General features: G+C 35.2%; 2 protein-coding genes across 6 annotated transcripts in view; one reads left to right on the forward strand and one right to left on the reverse strand.

Moving 5' to 3' along the window:
• LOC110831190 (intraflagellar transport protein 22 homolog) lies at window positions 1-7,791 on the forward strand. Of its 4 annotated transcripts, none has more exons than XM_087349180.1 (4): window positions 1-235; window positions 2,535-2,707; window positions 3,152-3,357; window positions 5,015-7,791. In XM_087349180.1, exons 1-4 carry the CDS (start codon window positions 182-184, stop codon window positions 5,029-5,031), a joined length of 450 nt encoding a protein of 149 aa, XP_087205306.1. In that variant the 5' UTR covers window positions 1-181; the 3' UTR covers window positions 5,032-7,791. The 4 variants fall into 4 exon arrangements, with proteins under 4 accessions (XP_087205306.1, XP_021922597.1, XP_021922599.1 ...); XM_022066905.2 differs by lacking the exon at window positions 5,015-7,791 and adding an exon at window positions 4,734-4,988 and having other exon boundaries at window positions 12-235; XM_022066907.2 differs by lacking the exons at window positions 1-235; window positions 5,015-7,791 and adding exons at window positions 1,232-1,607; window positions 4,734-4,988.
• Git (ARF GTPase-activating protein GIT1) overlaps window positions 5,646-20,234 on the reverse strand; it is a 26,009-nt gene continuing 11,420 nt past the window's right edge. For both annotated transcript variants that reach the window (XM_022066903.2, XM_087349174.1), the window contains exon 13: window positions 5,646-20,139. In XM_022066903.2, the coding sequence (XP_021922595.2) occupies window positions 19,933-20,139 (207 nt within the window). In that variant the 3' untranslated portion in view covers window positions 5,646-19,932. The remainder of the gene's footprint in view (window positions 20,140-20,234) is intronic.

The raw sequence follows: 20,234 nt of genomic DNA on the forward strand, positions 1-20,234 counted from the left end.
CCATTCCTAGGCAAACACGACTTGTAGACATGGACAGGCCCATTAAGTGTTACATACAATTAAAAATAATATGAAGATTTCACCTAAAATAAAAGTTTCACACACGGCGCAACAACCAAGAAAACAGTCATCTCCAGACTCGCCACCGTGGAAACCTCAAATCCTACAAAGTTCGCCATGAATGTATACATGTGAATTTTTCCTGTGGGCCTTAAAATCAAGATTGTCGCATTCGGTATAAATTTAACACCTTTGTGCTCAAGCATGAAAACGCAAAAGAAAAGAGTGGACCAAAAATATGACGTTAATGAAACCGATGTTCAACTTTGCCTCAGTTAGGAAGAACATCTTCCTGAATATTTTATGACTGCATTATAATTGTTTGATTTCTTTTTGTCAGATATGAGAAAAACCATTTACTAACATTTCCATTTATTCCATAATAAGGCAGTTTAGTAATTAATATGCGACTAACACAGTTAAAAGCATACTATGGAGAGACTTCAGAATATTGCTGCTTCATAACTCTCATTATTGAGAGCCTATAATATTCCATGATTAAGTCTATATGTGGCTTTGTTAGTGTCAAGGTCCCTTATAAAACCAAACTGTTCATTAACTGAAATACCATTACAATTTAAATTGTACATTACTCTTTTGTTCATGTTTTTTGGTAGTTTACAAAACCTAGTTGAAAGTAAAAGTGGCTTATTATTTGACATCTACTTCATTTAGATACATGTCCTTTGCATGTCAGCCAGTAAAAGTGTGGAGCAAGTCAATGTATAAAATGAACTTCACAATACTACATATTACACGAAAATAAACACATTATAAAGGAAAAACCGTACTAAACAAGCATGATCAAAATGCCTAACAATATAAGATCATTTGACTTGTCCTGTTTCTACGTAGGGGTTTTACAGCTGATCAGTAACACTGAAATATTACTATACTTAGAGAACATTTGGATAAATGACTTCAAGATTTACTTGTCAACAATGAGGAAAATTTTACTTTACAAGAAATTTCATCATACCCAATTGAAGTTTACTTTCAGAAGACTGAATAGTGACATTATTTACTCTGCATGCGTTGAACTATTCAATTGTAACTGAATTTGTATGGGAGAATTTAAGAAAAAATTGTAGAACGATTTCATCTTTCATTCAGATTTGAAATTATTGTAATGACCGCATTGTACAAATGCATAGAAATTATTTGAGCTTATATTTTCAAATAAAGTTGCATACACGGATTTAATTAGTTTGCTTGGATAAACGTGAAAAACAGGTTGCATAACTGAAGTTTACCTTATCCAAGTAAATATTCACTACACTTTTAAGGCATTAACTTAGTTATGTGGTTCAGACGTGACATCATTCTTATTTCACCACTCTTTTTGTACTCTACCGACACATCTTATTTACTCCAACCATAGCGAATTGTTATCAAGTGTATACTTATGGTTATGATCATGTACACATTTTTATTTATATATATGTGTAAAACATGTCTGATTCTACACATGTTTAAACAAGAAGTTATAACTTGATTAGAACAATTTCTATTACTATCTTTTATATTGATACATTGTCATGTCTTACGTAGGTGAACATGTGACTTACTGTTGCTATGGTAACGTAGGCAATAAAACGTAAATACTTTCTGGGTTAATGTAACCAAGGGCATTTGCATTTAATTTTAAATACAGAAATGTTTAAATTGAAAATTCTGCTTCTTGGGCCTTGTGCTGTAAGTAGTATTCTAGTCTGAGGTTGTAGGTTATCAGAGGTATTCTCAGTTTTTGTTTGATGAAACTGGGTAGTGTATTCACAATTCCTTGTTGCTAATAAAGAATATCAGTAGCTACTCAATGGAGCAGAGTTGTTCTTGAAAATTTTATAGCAACTCAGCTGGTTGAGAAATGCCCTGTTATTTTTATAAACCAAGGGGTTCAAAACCATGCTCATAAGAGCCTGCGACTGGATGTTATGCTGAACCATTTGAATCCATCTCAGTATTATCCTCTAAACTATGAATGGATCTGTGAAGTGGTTTATTTCTTTAGGTTTCTAATGTTGTATGAATTTGGGATCTTCCCTGTGCGTGCAATATGTCCTGCCAATCTCATTCCCTTAAATTAATAAACCTAATAAATATTTGGTGAATAGTATGAATTTTGAGTTTTCTCACAGTTTTCTTCCTTTTGTTAATTGTGCCTTTGTCATTAGATTTAAGTATTTATCTCAGCACCCTCAATCCATTCTTTCCTTAGGGTGAGAGAGAATTTCACTCTCATAAAAAACATATTAAGGAACATATTAATTTTCTTTATATTATGATTTTATGCTGCATTCTGGTGACAGGACGTTAACATATGGTTAATTGTCTCTGCATTTAATTCTAAACTGAATAACTGTACAGACCTACTGTATCATTTTACAATATATTGTCTCAGTTGTTAATATTCTGCTTTTCAAGTCTTCTTATATAAAAAGGTATTATTGACCTAGATGATTTTTATTTTTCAGAGTGGAAAAACAACAATTGCAAATTTTCTGTCAGACGCTACTGAAAACTCGAGTGGTGAATACCGACCAACTCAGGGAGTTCGGATATTGGAGTTTGAAATGCAAAACTTGAATGTCAACAATGAAAAGTTAAAAGCAGAAATTGAGCTATGGGATTGCAGTGGTGATCATAAGTAGATATTTGCTATCTGTTGTTATTTGATATTTGTTATTTAAAGCAATATTTGCAGTACTGCATATACACATTACTCTTTTTAACATGACCAGAGTAAGATAACAGATAACAGTTGTCACTATTGACTAAAGGGCAAGAACTGAAAGTAGAAACAGAAGAAACGTTGGACAACTTAGGATATAGTAGTACAGATACATTACAGATTTTTTTGAGAGCTTAAAGATGGTGTCAAATATATGGCTATTGGGGAGACCAAGGATTATGTGGAGAAACCAAATGAGGGATAATGTATGAAAGAAGAAATGAAAGAGTGGATATAGATGCAAGAAGAGAGCTAATGGAAGATAGAGAAGAATGGATGGTGATGGCTAAAATTTGTTTGTGATGGTTCATTTTGCTGTACTTTTAAGTTTTGTAATGCCAGTGTTTGTAATTTTTGTAGGTTTGAAGCATGCTGGCCAGCTCTACAGCGAGACACTCATGGAATTATATTTATTTATAATCCATCCTCAGCACACCATGCAAGAGACTTAGAACTGTTGTACAACTATTTTGTCACACAAACGGGTTTCAGCCACAAAAATTGTGTTGTGTTTGCCAACCAAATGCGACCTGCTGATAAGGACCTCAAGCTCTCTTCTAAGATGTGTATGTCAGCATTTCTTTCATTTTACTTTTCTTTGTTAAAATAACATTTTGATTTTGATTGATTTTAAACATTGAAATGGCCTACAGAATTCAACATCTTTGACAGTTTCTTTGTACAGACGTTTTTTAATATTTCACTACACTTTAATAAATGTAGCCTTAATTCTTAATCACTGTATGCATTCCAATTACAGTAAACAATATTTTATCTATAGTGCTCCAGATAGTTCTATTTTCCCTCAGAAGAATACTTTCTAGCTTTTCTTAATAATAAACAAAACACTGTCTACTTATTTTTAAAACAAATTATCATATCATTGTATTCATGTAGGTAGTAATTAAGAGGGCTAATGATTATTTTTGTGTTCATTATGGTCTACTTGGATTGTGACTCTTTGTAGTCTTGTAGGTGGTTACCAAAATTTCAAGGGAATGTATCACCAATATCTTCATGGTTGAAGTGAAGATGGAAACATTGGTAACTACCAAAATTATGTGACATCACAACCCCAGATCACAATCAGCTTCAGTGTGCTGTGAAACCTCAAATTTCATCTGTTTTTATATCATTATATTATATACTCACAAAATAGGTATGAGCCGGCGTAGCTCAGTCGGTATAGTGACTGGCTATGGACTGGGCGACCGGGGTTCGATTCCCGACGGGGCAGAGGATTTTTCCTCTAGCCTCTGTGCCCAGACCGGCTCTGGGGCCCATCCAGCCTCCTATCCAATGGGTACTGGGGTCCTTTTCCGGAGGTAAAGCCGGCCGGGGCGTGATGCTGACCACTCACCCCCATCTAGTGCCGAGGTCAAGGAAGAGAGGAGCTATACCTCCACTACCCCCCAAGCGCCTACATGGCATATAGTGGGATAGCTTTACTTTTACTTACTCACAAAATAGGTGAAAGCATGATTGTCTTCATATAGTAAGAAGTCAGATTTTATTTTCATGGACAAAATGTTTTATCGCAGATTAACCTAACAGTCAATTAAAGGTAAATAGGAAAAATGTTGTGACCCATATAGAATTAATACTCAATTCAAATTGAGAGCCAAGGTAGCTCAGTTAGTATAGTGACTGACTATGGACTGGCCCCAACAGGAGCATAGGATTTTTCCTCCTGCCTCTGCTTTCAGACTGGCTCTAAGGCCCACCCAGCCTTCTGTTGTCCAATGGGTATTGGGTTCTGTCTTGGGGGTAAAGCGTGGTCGGGGTGTGATGCTGACCACTCACCCACATCTAGTACCAAGGTTAAAAATGTGCAGAGCTCTCCCTCTCTTCCCAAGTGCCTACATGATGTGGAGCAGGACTGCTTTACTTTACTTCAATTTTAAAATTACTGATACTTTTTTGTTTATTATTTTCATTACAGTAAACATATCCTCATGGGTACTTCAAGTACCAGTAAGTGTTGAGGAAAGTGGGAATCGATTACAAGCAGATTTCAGCAGCTTTATAGCATCTGTATTAGGAAGACTAAGGGATCACAGTGAACAAGAAGAACTCAACATTATCAACATGCAGTCTGCTTAGAATTTATTTAGTCTGGACATGTTTTTCTGCAGTCCAACGCACCTTATTAGAATAATGTATACAATAACAAATTCTGTCTGGTTTCTTGTGATAAGTTTTCTTAATTTATTCTTTCCACAGTTACCCTCCTGACATAATAACCTGTGATGGGGCATAAAGGACACCTTTGGAACTTCCATGTACTGCAGAGTACACCTTTTTGGTCTTCATATTATTACACACTGGGTTACTCAGTAGGCAATTTTTGAAATGTGCATTGTTCAAAGTGAAATAGACAAGCAGAAATTTTACATTTTGCCTCAATATACCAACAGATTTAACTGGAAAGTCTGGAAAATAAACTATGAGATGTTATTGATTCATCAGTTATTTTATGGTAATGTATGTTTCAACTACTGTAGTGCTGAATGAGTAAGATAATTTTATGATTTGAAGCTTTAACAGTGACTAAATGCAATAAAAATCCTTTTGGGCCTTCAGTTACATTAAGTGGTTAAGTGGCTGATGGTCTGAGAGGACTTCACTGGGCAAGATAAATAACTGTGAACGATGAACAGTATTATCCTGACACAAGCTTAGAAGACGAAAGAAAACTATGAAAATTCACATTTCTTTGGGATACAACTGTAGAATGTTACTGCTTGGAATATTGGGCACTGCAAAGTAAAATGACTTTGTAAGTGCCACAGTATATGAAGCCAGTCCTCTTAAGGGCTAAATTTACAGGTAATATATTAAAAGTCTGTAAGAATGTGGGTTAATATTAATGTTTATTATTATCAATCATTTACAATGTAATATAAAACAATATAATTCTTATAATAAACTGTGTTAGCATAAAGAATAGATCTAAAGGAGGTGATGAAACCGACTGTATGATGACTAAAAGATTTTAAATTAACTTTGATTTCATAATGGCAGGATATATGAATGTAAGAAGGAAAACATAAGAGAGACAAAATTATACAATGAAGAGCTTCACAGTTTGTACTTGTCACCTAATACTGTTAGGGTGATCAAATCAAGATGAATGGGATGGATAGGACATGTAGCATCAAATGTTCACATCAGATGAGCTTCTTCATGGAATTTACAGAAACTGATTTCTGGAGGCATCATTTGCAGTAATCTCTCTATGGGAAGCCTACAGTTTGTGAGTTCTTGAGAACAAAGTGAGAGATCTTCTGGACGCAAGAAAGATGACATAACACGATGGAGAAAAGTGTGTAACTGGGAGAGTCACATTTGCACTCATCACATAATATTAGGATGATTAAATGAATATGAATGAGATGGTTGAGGCATGGAGATATAGAAGAGCATCTAAAATTTTGTTTGGAAAGCCACAGACTTGGTAGATTTAGGCATGGATGGAAGGATATTAAAACATATTTCTGATAAAAAAGGGATGAGGTTGCTGATTATACTGAACAAACTCAAGACACAGCCTAACTGAAGACTTTTGGGAACACACTGATAAACATTCCAGTTCCATATGAGTATCAAATTTCTTGACTGGTTGAATAAATATGAAACTGAGATAGCTTTCTTTTGGGTCATAATACTGTGTAGTCTGGTAGAACTTATAACAGACTACATGATGCTACCTACAACTCAGAAGATGACCACTGTCATACCGTTACTGTGAGAAACTCAAATCCTACTAAGAATGAAGTGCTCAAGGAAAAGTACTTTAGAGATGGTTGGTTGGATTACATAATACTGTATGTAAAATTTGACAACTGTTGACAACAAATGATGTGATCACTGCTACAGTCTTCTGCAGATCTGAACACCTCTGATAGATCTATGCTTCAATTTTAGTTGATCAAATTGTGCTACTGCAAACATAAGACTTGGAATGGCTGCAATATTTCACTCATTAATTTAACAGATGACACTTTCTTATTAAACTTGATACAGACAACAAAAACACCAAGATAAATGTTATATGGTAACTAATAAGAATGGTAAATGTCCCATACACTTTTAATAATTGCCAATCAGACAAAAAAGAAAATTCTCTTGAATAATTGATGAATAAAATTCAATAGTGCATTTTACAAGACTTTAAAATTATTTCCATCAGTTACAGTAGCACTACAATTTTGTAATTCTCATTATTATAATTCAAGATTAAAACAGTAAGAGTAAACAGTAATATAGTTTATGCATCTAACAAAAGAAACATATGTTAATATGTCCACCAACAAACTTTGTATCAAGTTATTCAAGATCATTGACTAATGATCATACCTACAATAAACAACAGACTATAGAACTTGATAAAGGTACCAATTTTGTCCAAAATCAATTCAGAGACAAGTAGTCTGATGCAGACAAACATGCAATACACAATCTTCAGTAAACATATTTAAATATTACAGAAATTTACAAAAATTCTCTCATCCAAAGAACACCTCTTTTCATGTCCCAATGAGGATGAGAGGCCAGATGAAGTGTGTTTCAAGTGACAGTCACAGCTTGGAGAAGACTGGTTATCTCCAAAACTGAACATATGCTTGACCTCAGAAGATAAAAGAACCAGGCAGCTTCTTCTGAAAGGCACCAAAAATATTTGAAGACAAGTAATAAGAGACAAAAATTAACAGTTTTTATTCAAGGGATACCCTAAAGTTAACTCTGGAATAAAAACCATTTGTTTCTATAATTTTACATTTGAAAGCCTGTCTTAAAATATTTTCTCCACTGTCTGCTCTGGAACTGAACAAAATAATTACAAATCATTCTAGAAACAGTAAAATGTGGTATGTGCTCCTACAAGTTTACATAATCTGATTTCAGCTAAAGTAATATGTAATAGCTAACATAAGAGTAACACACATTAAGCTCTGTGAAGACGTTAACGAAGTCAAATTAAAAATTATAAAACCTAATATTTATTTTGTGTAAAATTTACCTTAGTATATATCTTCAGTTTTTGAAAGTTATAAAAAATAACCTGAAAGATTTGTACCATACACATATTCATTATTTCCTCCACAAAAGAAGAGAGTATGTTCATGCAAAACTGTTTCGATATGTTTACAGTTTGTCACCACATACTATTTTGTGTGCCCAGCTACAAAGTTTCAAGTCACTGTTAGCAAACAGAACAGTATCTAGGATAGACTTCACACTGTTGCCACCTTCTTTCCTGTTTACACAAAGGGCTGTAACATAAGCTGCACATTTCTTAAATATCCCACATAAAATTTCATGACTGAACCACACAAATTTATGTGGATGCCATGTTGGTTTTGTTAATGGTACAGAATTAAAGCAATAAATTGGCTCCAGAATTATGAGTTGGATAATATTTTGTTGTTGGACATTCACATATTTCTTTAAACCTCTTAAAAATACAAACAGCCATGTATAAGCTGCCAGTCCAAAGTAGGAATCACTGAGTAAGTAAACAGAAAATGTCTGTATCACTCTAGGAAAACAACTGAGCTATAATTAAAGCATAAACTAATCTTACACAGACACACACACATACTTTCAGATTCAAATTACAATTACTTCTATCTTCATGTAATAGTAATTACTAATTATAATGAGTAATTACATTTTTCAGTCTGTATCTGCATTTAATAAACATGCAAAATATTATATTAAAATATTATGATTACCACAACAAATACTCAATTCCTACAAAGAATTGATGCAATACAACCTCATTAAAGACTTTATGAATTCAACTGCAGAAATTTCCAAGTTCTCATCTATATTTGACGTGTATTATTGTGTTTCTGATGAATGTAGTTAAATATTTCAATAGATCAACACTAATTTGCTATACCTATAAAACTTGATTATACAGTAAATATATATTATGTAAAACTTAAAACAGTTCTTCTGCATTTTCTTACATATGAAACTCTCACATACAAAGGCACCTTTACTTCAACTTATGCTATACACAGTTTCTTTTAACATTACCATTCTCAACTTGAATGCATAAATTACAACCTTATGAATCAATCACTTGTGCAAATTATAATATTCTTTCTTTTTACAGCTTAAAAAGAAGCACTAATAAATATTTTCATGTGAAGTGTGTTGTCTTTTATAATATCTTGTTTACTCAAATACTTGAGGTAAATGTGTCCACTGCTAGCTTCTGCAGGCAATACTAGCTTCCAAGAAGAGACATTGGGAGGGGGGCCTAACAGTTGAAAAGTTGGTCAACATGTATCTGAAAATGCACTGTCATGAAGTGTGGCTTTCTTCAAGGATCCCAGGAACAGAAAAGGTAGGAGGTAGAAAAAGATAGTTGTCAACTTACACAATAAACATCTGAATTATAATTTCACAGCATGATAGAATATGCAATATAGCAAATATTGCCCACTGTATCATACCTTGAAATGGTGACAATCCTGTCATGGTATTCAGTTAAGCTTGTGGGTAAGAATCAACTGAGCTGATGTCTTATGATTATGGAAGGCATAATCAAGTATCTCATAAAATGCATAATTTCACAAAGCATAATTCAGTGTCATTCTGTGTAACAGGACTCCAAATGATAAGTTTTCCACAGATGTCTTGACAGTCTGATTTAGTTTGGTATCCACGCTTAGTGGCGGGGAAGAATATAATTACTGAACTTTTTGTGTTATTTCGAAATGAAGACAACAATTTATTTAGAGATACAAAAGACTGAAACAACTGTAATGCAAGTAATATTTTTCAGGTATGCTACCCATGTCAACAACATATAATGCAATAGAATTTGGAAGGTAATAAAGAACCCTACACAACTGCTGAAACTATTACATGCATAACTCTCCAATTTAAATAATTACAAAACCCTGATCAGCACTATTCTGTACCACTAAGGACATGAGTTATCAGAGTTAACACTAATTTCTGAATCAAGAACAGTACTTAAATAGGACAAACACTTTTCTCACCATATCAAGAAATTGTTTTGTGTCATTCTTCAACATCCACATTAGAGCTTGGTTTCTTTGAAGCAACATCAACCTATTAAAACAATTTATCAAGGTCTTAGAAGGGATAAAACCTGGGGCAGGGCAGTGGAAAACAGTTTTATTGGATGCTATCTGAGGAAAGTTTTGTGAGACAATAAGTATCAGACTCTAACAAAATATGAAGACTGCTTAGGTACATAATAACTTATCTACTGATTTATTTGCAGGGTGATAACTTTCCCTTAACCGTTTGTTATTAGGTTCATTTACATTGTTGTATTAACTGTTGAGGTTGTGCAAAGTAGAATGAGATGCAGTATGATCACTGTGAATGACAAATAGGAAATAATATAGGAAAAAGCAGTTGTATCCTGTTTTACGATGTAGCCCCAGTACTTGCCTACAGAAACTTGAAAAATTCACAAACAGAACATCTACTACAATCAAGATTAAATCCAGGTACCCCTAAAATGCAAGTCAGATATATTAATACTGTACCAACCTGGCCAATAAATCCCATCAAAGGTTTCATCTGTGTGCCACTGACCTTGGCAGTTGATATGTCCTGAAGTCCATTCTTATGAAACACACCAGGACAGTAAGTTTTATAATTCTCTGGTGATGGGCCAAATGCAGTAATGACTTCAGTTTAAGATGGACATCTGTAGATTACTATATGAAGCAAATCATCAGTTATACATTATCCCATTAATGAAGCTGACAAAACACCTCTATGATTATCATGAATTTGTAGGTTCAAGGCCTGTCCTGCAAGTATACTGCCTGTCCAAAATTATTCTCATAGGAGGTATTCCTGTATTAATATATAAAATAGTATTATCAATACGAAATTTCATAGACAACTTCTGACAAAAATCTATGGTACATGAAATGTGTCAATAGACAAGGATCATGTGTCATTTTTAATATGGCTGCAAACCACTCACCTAACTGATACATTTTTCAAACCTTCTTCCAGCATGAGTTAATAAATAATATGATATTGGGTAATTAATATGAATTACCTCTGCAAGAAAGAATGGTGTGATATATGATATCACTGTACATACAAGAGGTGGCCCAAAAGGAATAACGGTATATAAATGAATAAAAATGTACATCCACAACAAAGGATTAAATATTATGGTACAATTTGGTACAGTAAGGTACATTTAACATTCTTGAGGTAAGTAGTGGACCCCACTACTGTATAGTAAGCAATGCAAAGGTAATGATGCAGCAAAAATTAGGCTAAAATAATGGAAACACAGTATGTAATAAAATACACAGGTGAGTCAACAGTACATGATCTTGATACTCCAACAAATACTATAACAACCTAGTAACAGATATCTGTTCATCATCAAAATACTCTGGCACACCTGCTCACATGTAACAAGCTTTTGATACAAACAGCTTACTATAAATGCAACTGGAGTGAAGAGGGAGAAAATAGGTATATTAGAATTACTTTTGGCACAATGCAAAATCTCTGCAATTCAATTGTTAGTGATAGCTAATTTCTCTAATGTCAAACTGTTTCTCATTAATATAAATATGATAAAATACTATATTTAACCAACTCCTAATATGACTTCAAATGAAAGGTATTTCACCAAAACAGGACGACCTTAATCATTTCCATGTCCGAATGAGTTTTCTTGTCTAAATACTTCAGAAAGTCTTTGGCATTTCTAATGTCAAATGTCTCATGTCATCTCTTGACCCTCAATGCTAATGTATTTTCTGTAAGAAGTAAATGAAAACTACAAACTACTCAAGACATTTATTTTCTAGAATAAACTCAGCAGAGATTTTAAAAAGATAAATTGTATTTAAAAAAGGAAAAACAATTATTATATTTATCAACAAACATTTTAATCTTGTATATTTACTTCAGTGATATTTTATTTTGACACAGATGCATGGTTTTGGTTTCATCTGCATCAAACTAATTAAGACAGTAAGACAGATTCTGCTGAAATAATATGACCCAAATTCACTGATGCTCAGAAGCCAGTTTTCTATGGAACAGACACAATACGATACATATGTTAAGAGACAGTACAACCATACAAAATATCTGATTTTCAACACTTTCTGCTTCTTATTTTGGGCATAAAGGTCTCATTCAAAGAACACAGTCTTACGGGATGTAGCACTGTGTAGTCTGGTAAAGTTTACCAGTTCAATACTGGTAAACTTCTACCAGACTACAATGCATTACAACTCAGAAGACAGTCATCTTTGGACTCACCAGCACAAAAACCCCAAATCCCACTAATCTCTCCTGTATTGTTCAATAATTATGGAAGTCTGTAAATTTGTGCAGTAATAAGAGGGTCCCCACCCAATGAGACACCACCTTTTTGTGGTGGGTGGGGGGAGGATTGTGCCTTAAAAGGAAGATGGGAACTGTGCCGGCGGGAGCATAGGCTCCTGGCAGGGTCACCATAACTGGACAGGCCCTGGCAGAGGAGCCAGATGAAGTGTGTCCCACGATAGGGCAGGGGGAGCTCTTTAGGAATGGTAAAGCCAACCTACCTAAGGGAGTAAACCCTGACAGAAGACCCAGGCCCTTCAGGTTCAGGGGTTGTGCAGAGGGTTGGTAGCCCCCCACCCCCAACACACACACAGGAAACTTTACTTGTAAGCTTCAAAGAAATCAGCTGGATGGTCTTGGTAACAAACTTGATAAGAAAAAGGACAAATGATTAGGAATAAAGAAGACACTGAAAATAGCGACCTGGAATGTGAGAGGCCTAGGGACCAAGCAGACTGAATTGGATAAGGAACTTAAGGAAAAGAAGATAAATATTATATATATATAAAAAACAGTTACAAAAAAGAAGTTGAAAGGAATAAAAGATTTGGAGTAAATACACAAATAAATTTTATCAAGTGATGACTGTTCCTGTACTACTATATGGAAGTGAATGTTGAATAATGAGAAAATGAGACACAAAAATTACAAACAGCAGAAATGTGATTTTTATGACCTGTGAAGTGATTGGATAAAATCAGGAATGAATATATAAGAAAAGAATTAGGAGTATTTTCAATTAATGACAGAATAAGAAGACACAGACAAGACTGGCTTGAACAAGTGGTAAGGATGGAAGAAGGATGAGTGCCAAAGCAGGCCCAAAGGAACAAGAGATCCTGGAAGACCACGAAGAAGGTGGAATTCACAGAAGCCGGAACAGGCCTTAGGCCTAATCTGTGAATTGGAGGAGAAGAAGTAACAGGCTTGGCAGTAAGGGAGCAAGGGTGATCTAAAAAGTTTACATGTTTACCACCACAATGAAAACAAACATTCAGCTATGTAACTCTGTTCTGCCACTGCTGACAGTCTGGCTTGATTTTCCTGAACAGAAAATGTTACAGCATCATAATAAAATAAATTCACTACAACTTCACACAATAATTTAACTAACCTAAGAACTGATCCACACAGCTAATGTCAGCCTGTTTACTGTCCATGGTCATTTCCCACAAAATTACTGCACTATCAATCCTAAATCACTGTGTCATAAACATAAAGTATATGTATTGACTCTAGCCTTCTAGATAGTATGAATGTGGATCATGGTCTTCTGGGATGAGATGCCATTTAGTCTTATCAGTGCTTACCAGCATTTAAGAGGAATGTATCATCTTCAACTTCTACCCTGATGATATGGAGGCAATAAATTCCTCTGAAAACACTGGTAACCACATACAAGACTACACAGCATCACAACCCAGAGAGACAACAATCCACATTTTCACTGTTACTTGAACCTCAAATTTCATGTTTTGAGATAGTGAAGTCTAAAAAACCTCACTTTAGATTTAGGTAAATATGATAGAAAACTATATGGCTTAAGACATACAGTCCATCTTACAGCAAGTAATACTGTAAACTAATATGTAGATTGCATGAATGTAGAAAGTTATATCAGTACAAACAATGGCAGTAAAATATACTTTCTCAGTAACTGTCTCATTTTTTAAAATTTACTGAATACTTCAGTCCATATTTGAGGCAGTCAATTTTTATTACTAAATCATACTACACAAACTTTAACCCTTCAGTGTGGAAGGGCACTATACAAGCCCAGAGCTGTGGTGGAGAGAGATATTTTACCAACAGCAGTTTCTTTCTTTATGGTACTTGTGCCTTAATTTTTTTAACTACATGCATAACACTTATACTATTGAATGTCCAGGCTATAAAATTAAGCACCATTTTCACTGTAATTCTTACAAAATAAACAATAAACAGTTTACTTGGTTCCCTGACACTGGATGTAAGCTTGGTTCCACCCACATCCAGTAAATATTTACAGTGAAAATGATACTGCACTGAAGGGTCAAAAGAAGTTTAACATATCTGGGCACCTACTGTATGTGACTGCAGAGACTGTTTAATTCAAACTGTATGCGATAACAACATTACTTATAAATAACAATTGTGACACAAATGAACAAGAACATTTGTTCCTGCTATAGTTGTCTTACAGTGTTTTCTTACAATTTGAACTTGAAGTGATAAACATATATATACATTTACACAATACCTGTATTAACTTTCTATTGTGAGGGCACCTAGGTTTTCAATCAACATTAAAATTTTCATATAGGTAACAAATTACTGAAAATGTCGACATTTAGTGACAATGATATAAATTACATTTATAAAAATATAACAGGTTCATATAAACATATTTTTAGAATTACACCTGCACTTAAATTGCAAATTATGAGAAGAATCAGATCATGCCTGAAACAGTGTGTGGCATCAAAGAATTGGCACATGCACACTTTGAAATGTTTATGTTATGCTATTATTGCATCCACAAACATAAAATTAAATTATGATATTCAATTGTTTGAGAAGGCAAGATAATCAGAACTGGTTTTACTGTTTGTGTCTCATAGTTACTCAGCTTCATGTTAAAAATGTTTGTATTACTCCACACACAACTAAAATTAAGTGTAAATAAAACTCACTTCTGATGCATTTAGACTAAAATGGGTATGACTAGGAACTCCATTTAGCTTGTCAAGTGACTATGCATTATTTATGCACATTTGGAGTGCATAGGAGACCAGCCATAGGAACAGTTTACCATTTGCTGCACTCAACATAACAAGGGCAAAACTAAAAAGTGTCTATATCAAAGCATTTTACTGTAGTTTTAAAAAGCAACAAAGAGATCCATAAGGCAAATTTAATAACTAAGAAATATTTGTGCATATAAAAAATGCAAGGTATTAACAAATGTCAACATAACCACATGGTAAGCTACGTAACTTCTGCAGATAATTTGGTTGAAACACACTGCGAGTTTTGTATAACCATAATTTTAGTGATGTAAATGATATACATAAAACTTCAACTTTAATATTCTCAAATATGACATGCTAGAAATAGCCCTAAAACAGAAGCACCATTCTTCACGCTGCATTAACAATATAACTATTCATTTAATATTTTATTTACAGTCTATAAAATAACCTATCTTCTCTGAATTAATTTTAGGTAAATTTTATTATGAAATTCCATCTAAATATTAAATATACAGAGAAAGTAAAAGTGTTCTTCACAGGACCTGTTGCTAAAGTTCAAACAATACAATTTCATCCTAGACTTTTTTAAACATGTTCTATTGTACACTTATATGCAGTACAACCTGGAGAATCTTTTTGAAGATGAATATCCTGTATATAGCATTTTATGGCGAATATGGAAAGATGCATAATCTATGTGATTTTAATTAACTTCTAAAGAAGACCCCAACAAGAGAAGTGAACATCAGACATTAAATTACATTAAATCAAATAAGACACAGCAGAATTTACACTCAAAACTTCTCTGTGGAGAAACATGCATAAACTCTAAACTGAGGAAAATTATGAATGGAGGCAATTTAACACTGTGCTGAGTTGGGGCTTCGGGGGTTTAACAAAAAATTTGGGGAAACACTATGAGCTTCATAATCTGACCTCTCCTCCAATTATTAGGGCAATCAAAGCAACACACTTGATACAAGCAGGACATGTAGCATACATAAGGGAAATGAAAAGTGCATACAGAATTATGACCAAAACAACCTGAAAGAATGATCACTTTGGACCCAGGCACAGATGGAAGAAACAGATTAAAATGCATATTAGAGAAATCGGATATGAAGAAATGTGGTGGATTTGTCTACTTCAGGACAGAATTCAACGGCAGGCTGTTGTGAACACTGAAATAAACACTACAGTTTTTGACAAACTGTAAAACCTATTCTTCTTATAAAAGACTTTATACAATGTAGTTAGTTACAACTATTAATTTGTATGAGTAGACTTCAACTGTAATAATGCTGTTATCAATAAATATTAAATGAGGTTTCTATTGTAAATGATGCAGATTTCACTTGTATGCAAACAAGAACAATACTGACTTGGCCATGGAAGCATCTGCTTATGAGTAACTTTATTCTATGTTTGTAGAAGTGTCAGTCTTGAACTAACACAGACAGTAAAAAAAAATAAGTTACTGAACCACTGTCCTTATCCTTTTGATTACTGGTGATATTTTTAATATACCCCTTTCCTTTGTGTTAGGAAGTACTGTGCCTTCCTTAACCCATAAGCTTATCAGTTTTGTGAAAAAACCTGATGAACATTTTAATTTCAAAGCACGAAAAAGAAAGCACTTTTGTGTGTGTTTGCTGCCATTTTGAGATGAAGGTCAATATAATTCACAACACAATCCTTGGAAATTCTACAAACAGCACGTCTATCAAAATTGTAACTACAAGGAACTTTAAAAGCAGGGTCTCCCAACCATTTGTACGTTGACTGTTGCCAGGTTACGGCTTAACTTACAATTTATAGTTTGCATTATACAATCCTCAAAACAATTAAGGGGTCAAGTTTTCAGACGGTTGTAAAGTTTCTTGGACTGAATCTGAAATAAGCTCACTCTGCAGGGTTGTAAACAATGCTGATACGAATGCAACTGTGAACGGTGGGATCAGTTACAGTTGGTTATTTCAGGGAGAGCAAAGGTAGTGAAAACAGGAATGAAGGAGAGCAGTGCCTGTTTGTTATTGATGATACAGGAATACTGTTGTTATGCAGCGCAATGTGCAAGTTCGGCAAGGTGTAAGGAGGCATGTGCCAGCAATAGAAGCAACACAGGCTGTCACGCTTCTGCAAGAGGGCCGAACACAACGGTATGTTGCCGGACAACTCGGTGTGGTTCAATCCGTGATATGGCAACTATGCCGCCGATACCAAGGCACTGGAATGGTCATTTGATGTCGAGGACAGGGTCGTCACAGGGTAAGAACTGCTAGGGATGATCGTTTTCTGCGTCTACAAGCCTTGAGGCACCGCAGAGATACTGCATGGGCCTTGCAAAATGACCTTTCCCGAGCTACAGGTCGAAAAGTGTCTGACCAAACAGTGAGAAACCGTCTTTGAGAGGTGGATCTGAGGTCCAGGCATCCCGCTAGTGCCCCGATTGATGAGGGAGCATAAACAAGTGCGAAAAGTTCGCCCAAGAACATCAACATTGGCAATTGCGTCATTGGCACGTCCTTTAAGCTAACGAGTCTAGATTTATGCTGCAGGGCAACAATGGACGCATCCGAGTTTGGTGATGGCCAGGAGAGTGTTTTCTACCAGTCACAGTCCAGGAAAATGTCAGTTTTAGTGGTGGCTCCATAATGGTGTGGGTCAGTATTTCGATTGACGACAAAACCTACCTCGTCATCAGAAACGACTCTATGACTGCGCGGCGTTACATTCACAAGTGCTGGAACTTCATGTGCGTCCTCATGCATTGGCATTTGGAGAAAATTTTTTCCTAATACATGACAATGCCCTCACGTTGCAGGAATCGTCAGGGAGTACCTCCAAGAGCACAACATCGCCATTTTACCAAGGCCAGCTTGCAGCCCAGACATGAACCCTATTGAACATGTGTGGGACATATGAGAAGAAGTGTCAGAGACCGTCAGAACGCACCTATCACACTGCGGGATCTGGAAGATGCCCTTTTGGAGGAATGGGTGCAAATTCCCCAAGTCAACATTCGGAGCATGCCTCAACACTGCACAGCTGTCCTTCGAGCTGAAGAGGGTCCAACCGCCTATTGAGCGCAAAAAAGGTTTCAAATTGTGTCTCAAAAACTTTATGTGGATAAAACTTCCATTGTTTTCAGTGTAACTATACTTTAGTTGTGTCTGCTGTTAAAACGAGGCCTGTTTTTGTTTAAATAAAGGTCTATTTTCTAAACTACCCACATTTCAATATATTTGACAAAGCCCAAGAAAATTTACAACCATTTGAAATCCTGACCCTTAATTGTTTTGAGGAGTGAAGTATACATAAGTCACTTGGAAGACTAAGGATGTGGAAGGATAACATTAAGATGGATTTTATGCTAGCGAGGACAGACAGACAGAACTGGTTCAGAAACACTGTTTTCAGTGACAGGCTTTCGTGTTTGGGTTCTACTGCTGGAAAATTAGTTTAGTTACTTGTACACAATTCACCATAGATGTATAAATTACTGTCTTATAATTATCACAAATATTTCTATTTTTTTTTGTTTCATTTTAGCAACTAAATATAACAAAGTCACATGCACAGTTGAGTTATACAGGTATGTGTTCAATACAACAGAAGAAGGGAGATATGGCAAATAGCAAAATATACCCTTTCCAAAATAAATACAGACTTGACAAAGTGCACCAGTAGTGTTTCCACAATCTACTGTGAAAAAATGGCGGTCAATGACAAATCACTTTACCAGTGTGCAGTGACTGAATTCCTTGTGAAGGTGAACAACTTAGCTAGACATACACAGGCAGATTCACCAAGAAAATGGAAATGCCTGTATGGGTACCAGGAACGTCAGAAGGAGAGTAAAATATGGACGTCACTTATCAGTCACACTGCAGTAAGTTATAAACCACTGATACTGAAAGTAACAAGCAGATATCTGATATGTTCATCAAAAGAGGACTGAACAGAGATGGTTAGGGGATCAGCGCAGCTCAGTATAGTGTGCCAAGCTGTGCAGGAATGATACTGACCTTAGAATACTGGGAACTTTTTTTTACCTGTCTGCTTTTGGATAAACACTGAAAGACATGCAGGATATATCATTACAGTTACTTCAATGACATGCTGACAAGGCAGATAACTTCCTGTTGTGTGATATGTAATGAAAAGCTAGTTCAACAATTACAGTTCATAAACAAAGCCCAAGAGCATAGAATAGCATCATCTCTAACAATGAAGGCCAGAACAGTGCCAATGGACAGCAGAGTTATGAAAACTGTCTTCTGGGAAGCTAAACAGACTTGCGTAGGGTGTACTGGTTGACATCCTCTCCAGAGAAAGTCATCAACCCAGCACTATGTTCAGATAGACATGCACCTGTCTAATGAAAAAAAGGTTGTCATCCCTTACACAACCTCAAACTGTGCATCTGATAACAGACATAATCGTAAAGAATGGCAAGAAAGTGCTCTCCCATCTCCCTACAGTCTGGACTTCGGTCACTCAACCTACTACTTCTCTGAACCCTTGACAGATCATATGAGACGCTAAAATAGAAGAACAATGGCGCATTCAAGGAAACTGAATAATTGGCACGTATGTTTGAATGGATTTCTACCATATTTGAATGGCAAAAATTCATAGATCATTCTGCAAATTTTGTAGAAAAGCGATGCAATGCATCCAATCATTATCTATTTTCTTACATTTTAGTATTGCACATACATTTTATTTTAAAAACCACCACTCATTTTCCTTTGTTCTTTTTGGATCAGTTAGTGGTATTCAAATGTGTTGGTGAAAAGAGTTGGGAGTATTGTTGGTATTTTACAATGCAAGATGGATGAATAGGATGTCTGTCCTTGGTAACTCACTACTGTTCTACTGGTGTGTGAATCAAAAAAGGTTGGGGAACCACTGCTGTAAATGATAAAACAGAAGTCTGCAACTTCAGTCTGAAAGACAAATGGTTATCAAAAATGCTTGTGTGGCAGGATAAGCAGATGGATTAATGGTCAAACCAATAAGATTCAAATACTGATTTTGCTAGTACTGAAACTTTGTTACAAGTTGCTTTGTTGCCTTTGCTATGTCATAAGCACATGAACGGACCTGTTGCAGGAAGTATGCTTGTTCAGAAAACTGTGTTGCATTTCCTGCACATCTCTGCAAACCAGCACACTCTGACTGCAAACGCAGTGTGTTATTGTTCATCTGGCGTAAAGCACTGCGAATAGTTTCGTCCAATGGATTCTAAGGAATAAACAATGAAGTACAAAAACAAATTATTAGTACTGATACAAACACACAACAGAGTGCTATTTAAAATGACACAGAATATCATGGGT

The sequence above is a fragment of the Zootermopsis nevadensis genome, unplaced genomic scaffold (genome assembly GCF_977971745.1).
Source record: "Zootermopsis nevadensis isolate Lab colony 2312 unplaced genomic scaffold, Znev_1.0 Znev_ptg000015l, whole genome shotgun sequence".
In the NCBI taxonomy this organism is placed as follows: Eukaryota; Metazoa; Arthropoda; class Insecta; order Blattodea; family Termopsidae; genus Zootermopsis; species Zootermopsis nevadensis.

Excerpts from the sequence above, each read along its gene's own strand:
- LOC110831190 (XM_022066905.2), top strand. The coding sequence starts at position 182 with ATGTATACATGTGAATTTTTCCTGTGGGCCTTAAAATCAAGATTGTCG. Across the intron at positions 236-2,534 it reads AATCAAGATTGTCGCATTCG|AGTGGAAAAACAACAATTGC; the intron begins GTATAAATTTAA and ends TTTATTTTTCAG. Across the intron at positions 3,358-4,733 it reads CAAGCTCTCTTCTAAGATGT|TAAACATATCCTCATGGGTA; the intron begins GTATGTCAGCAT and ends TTTTCATTACAG.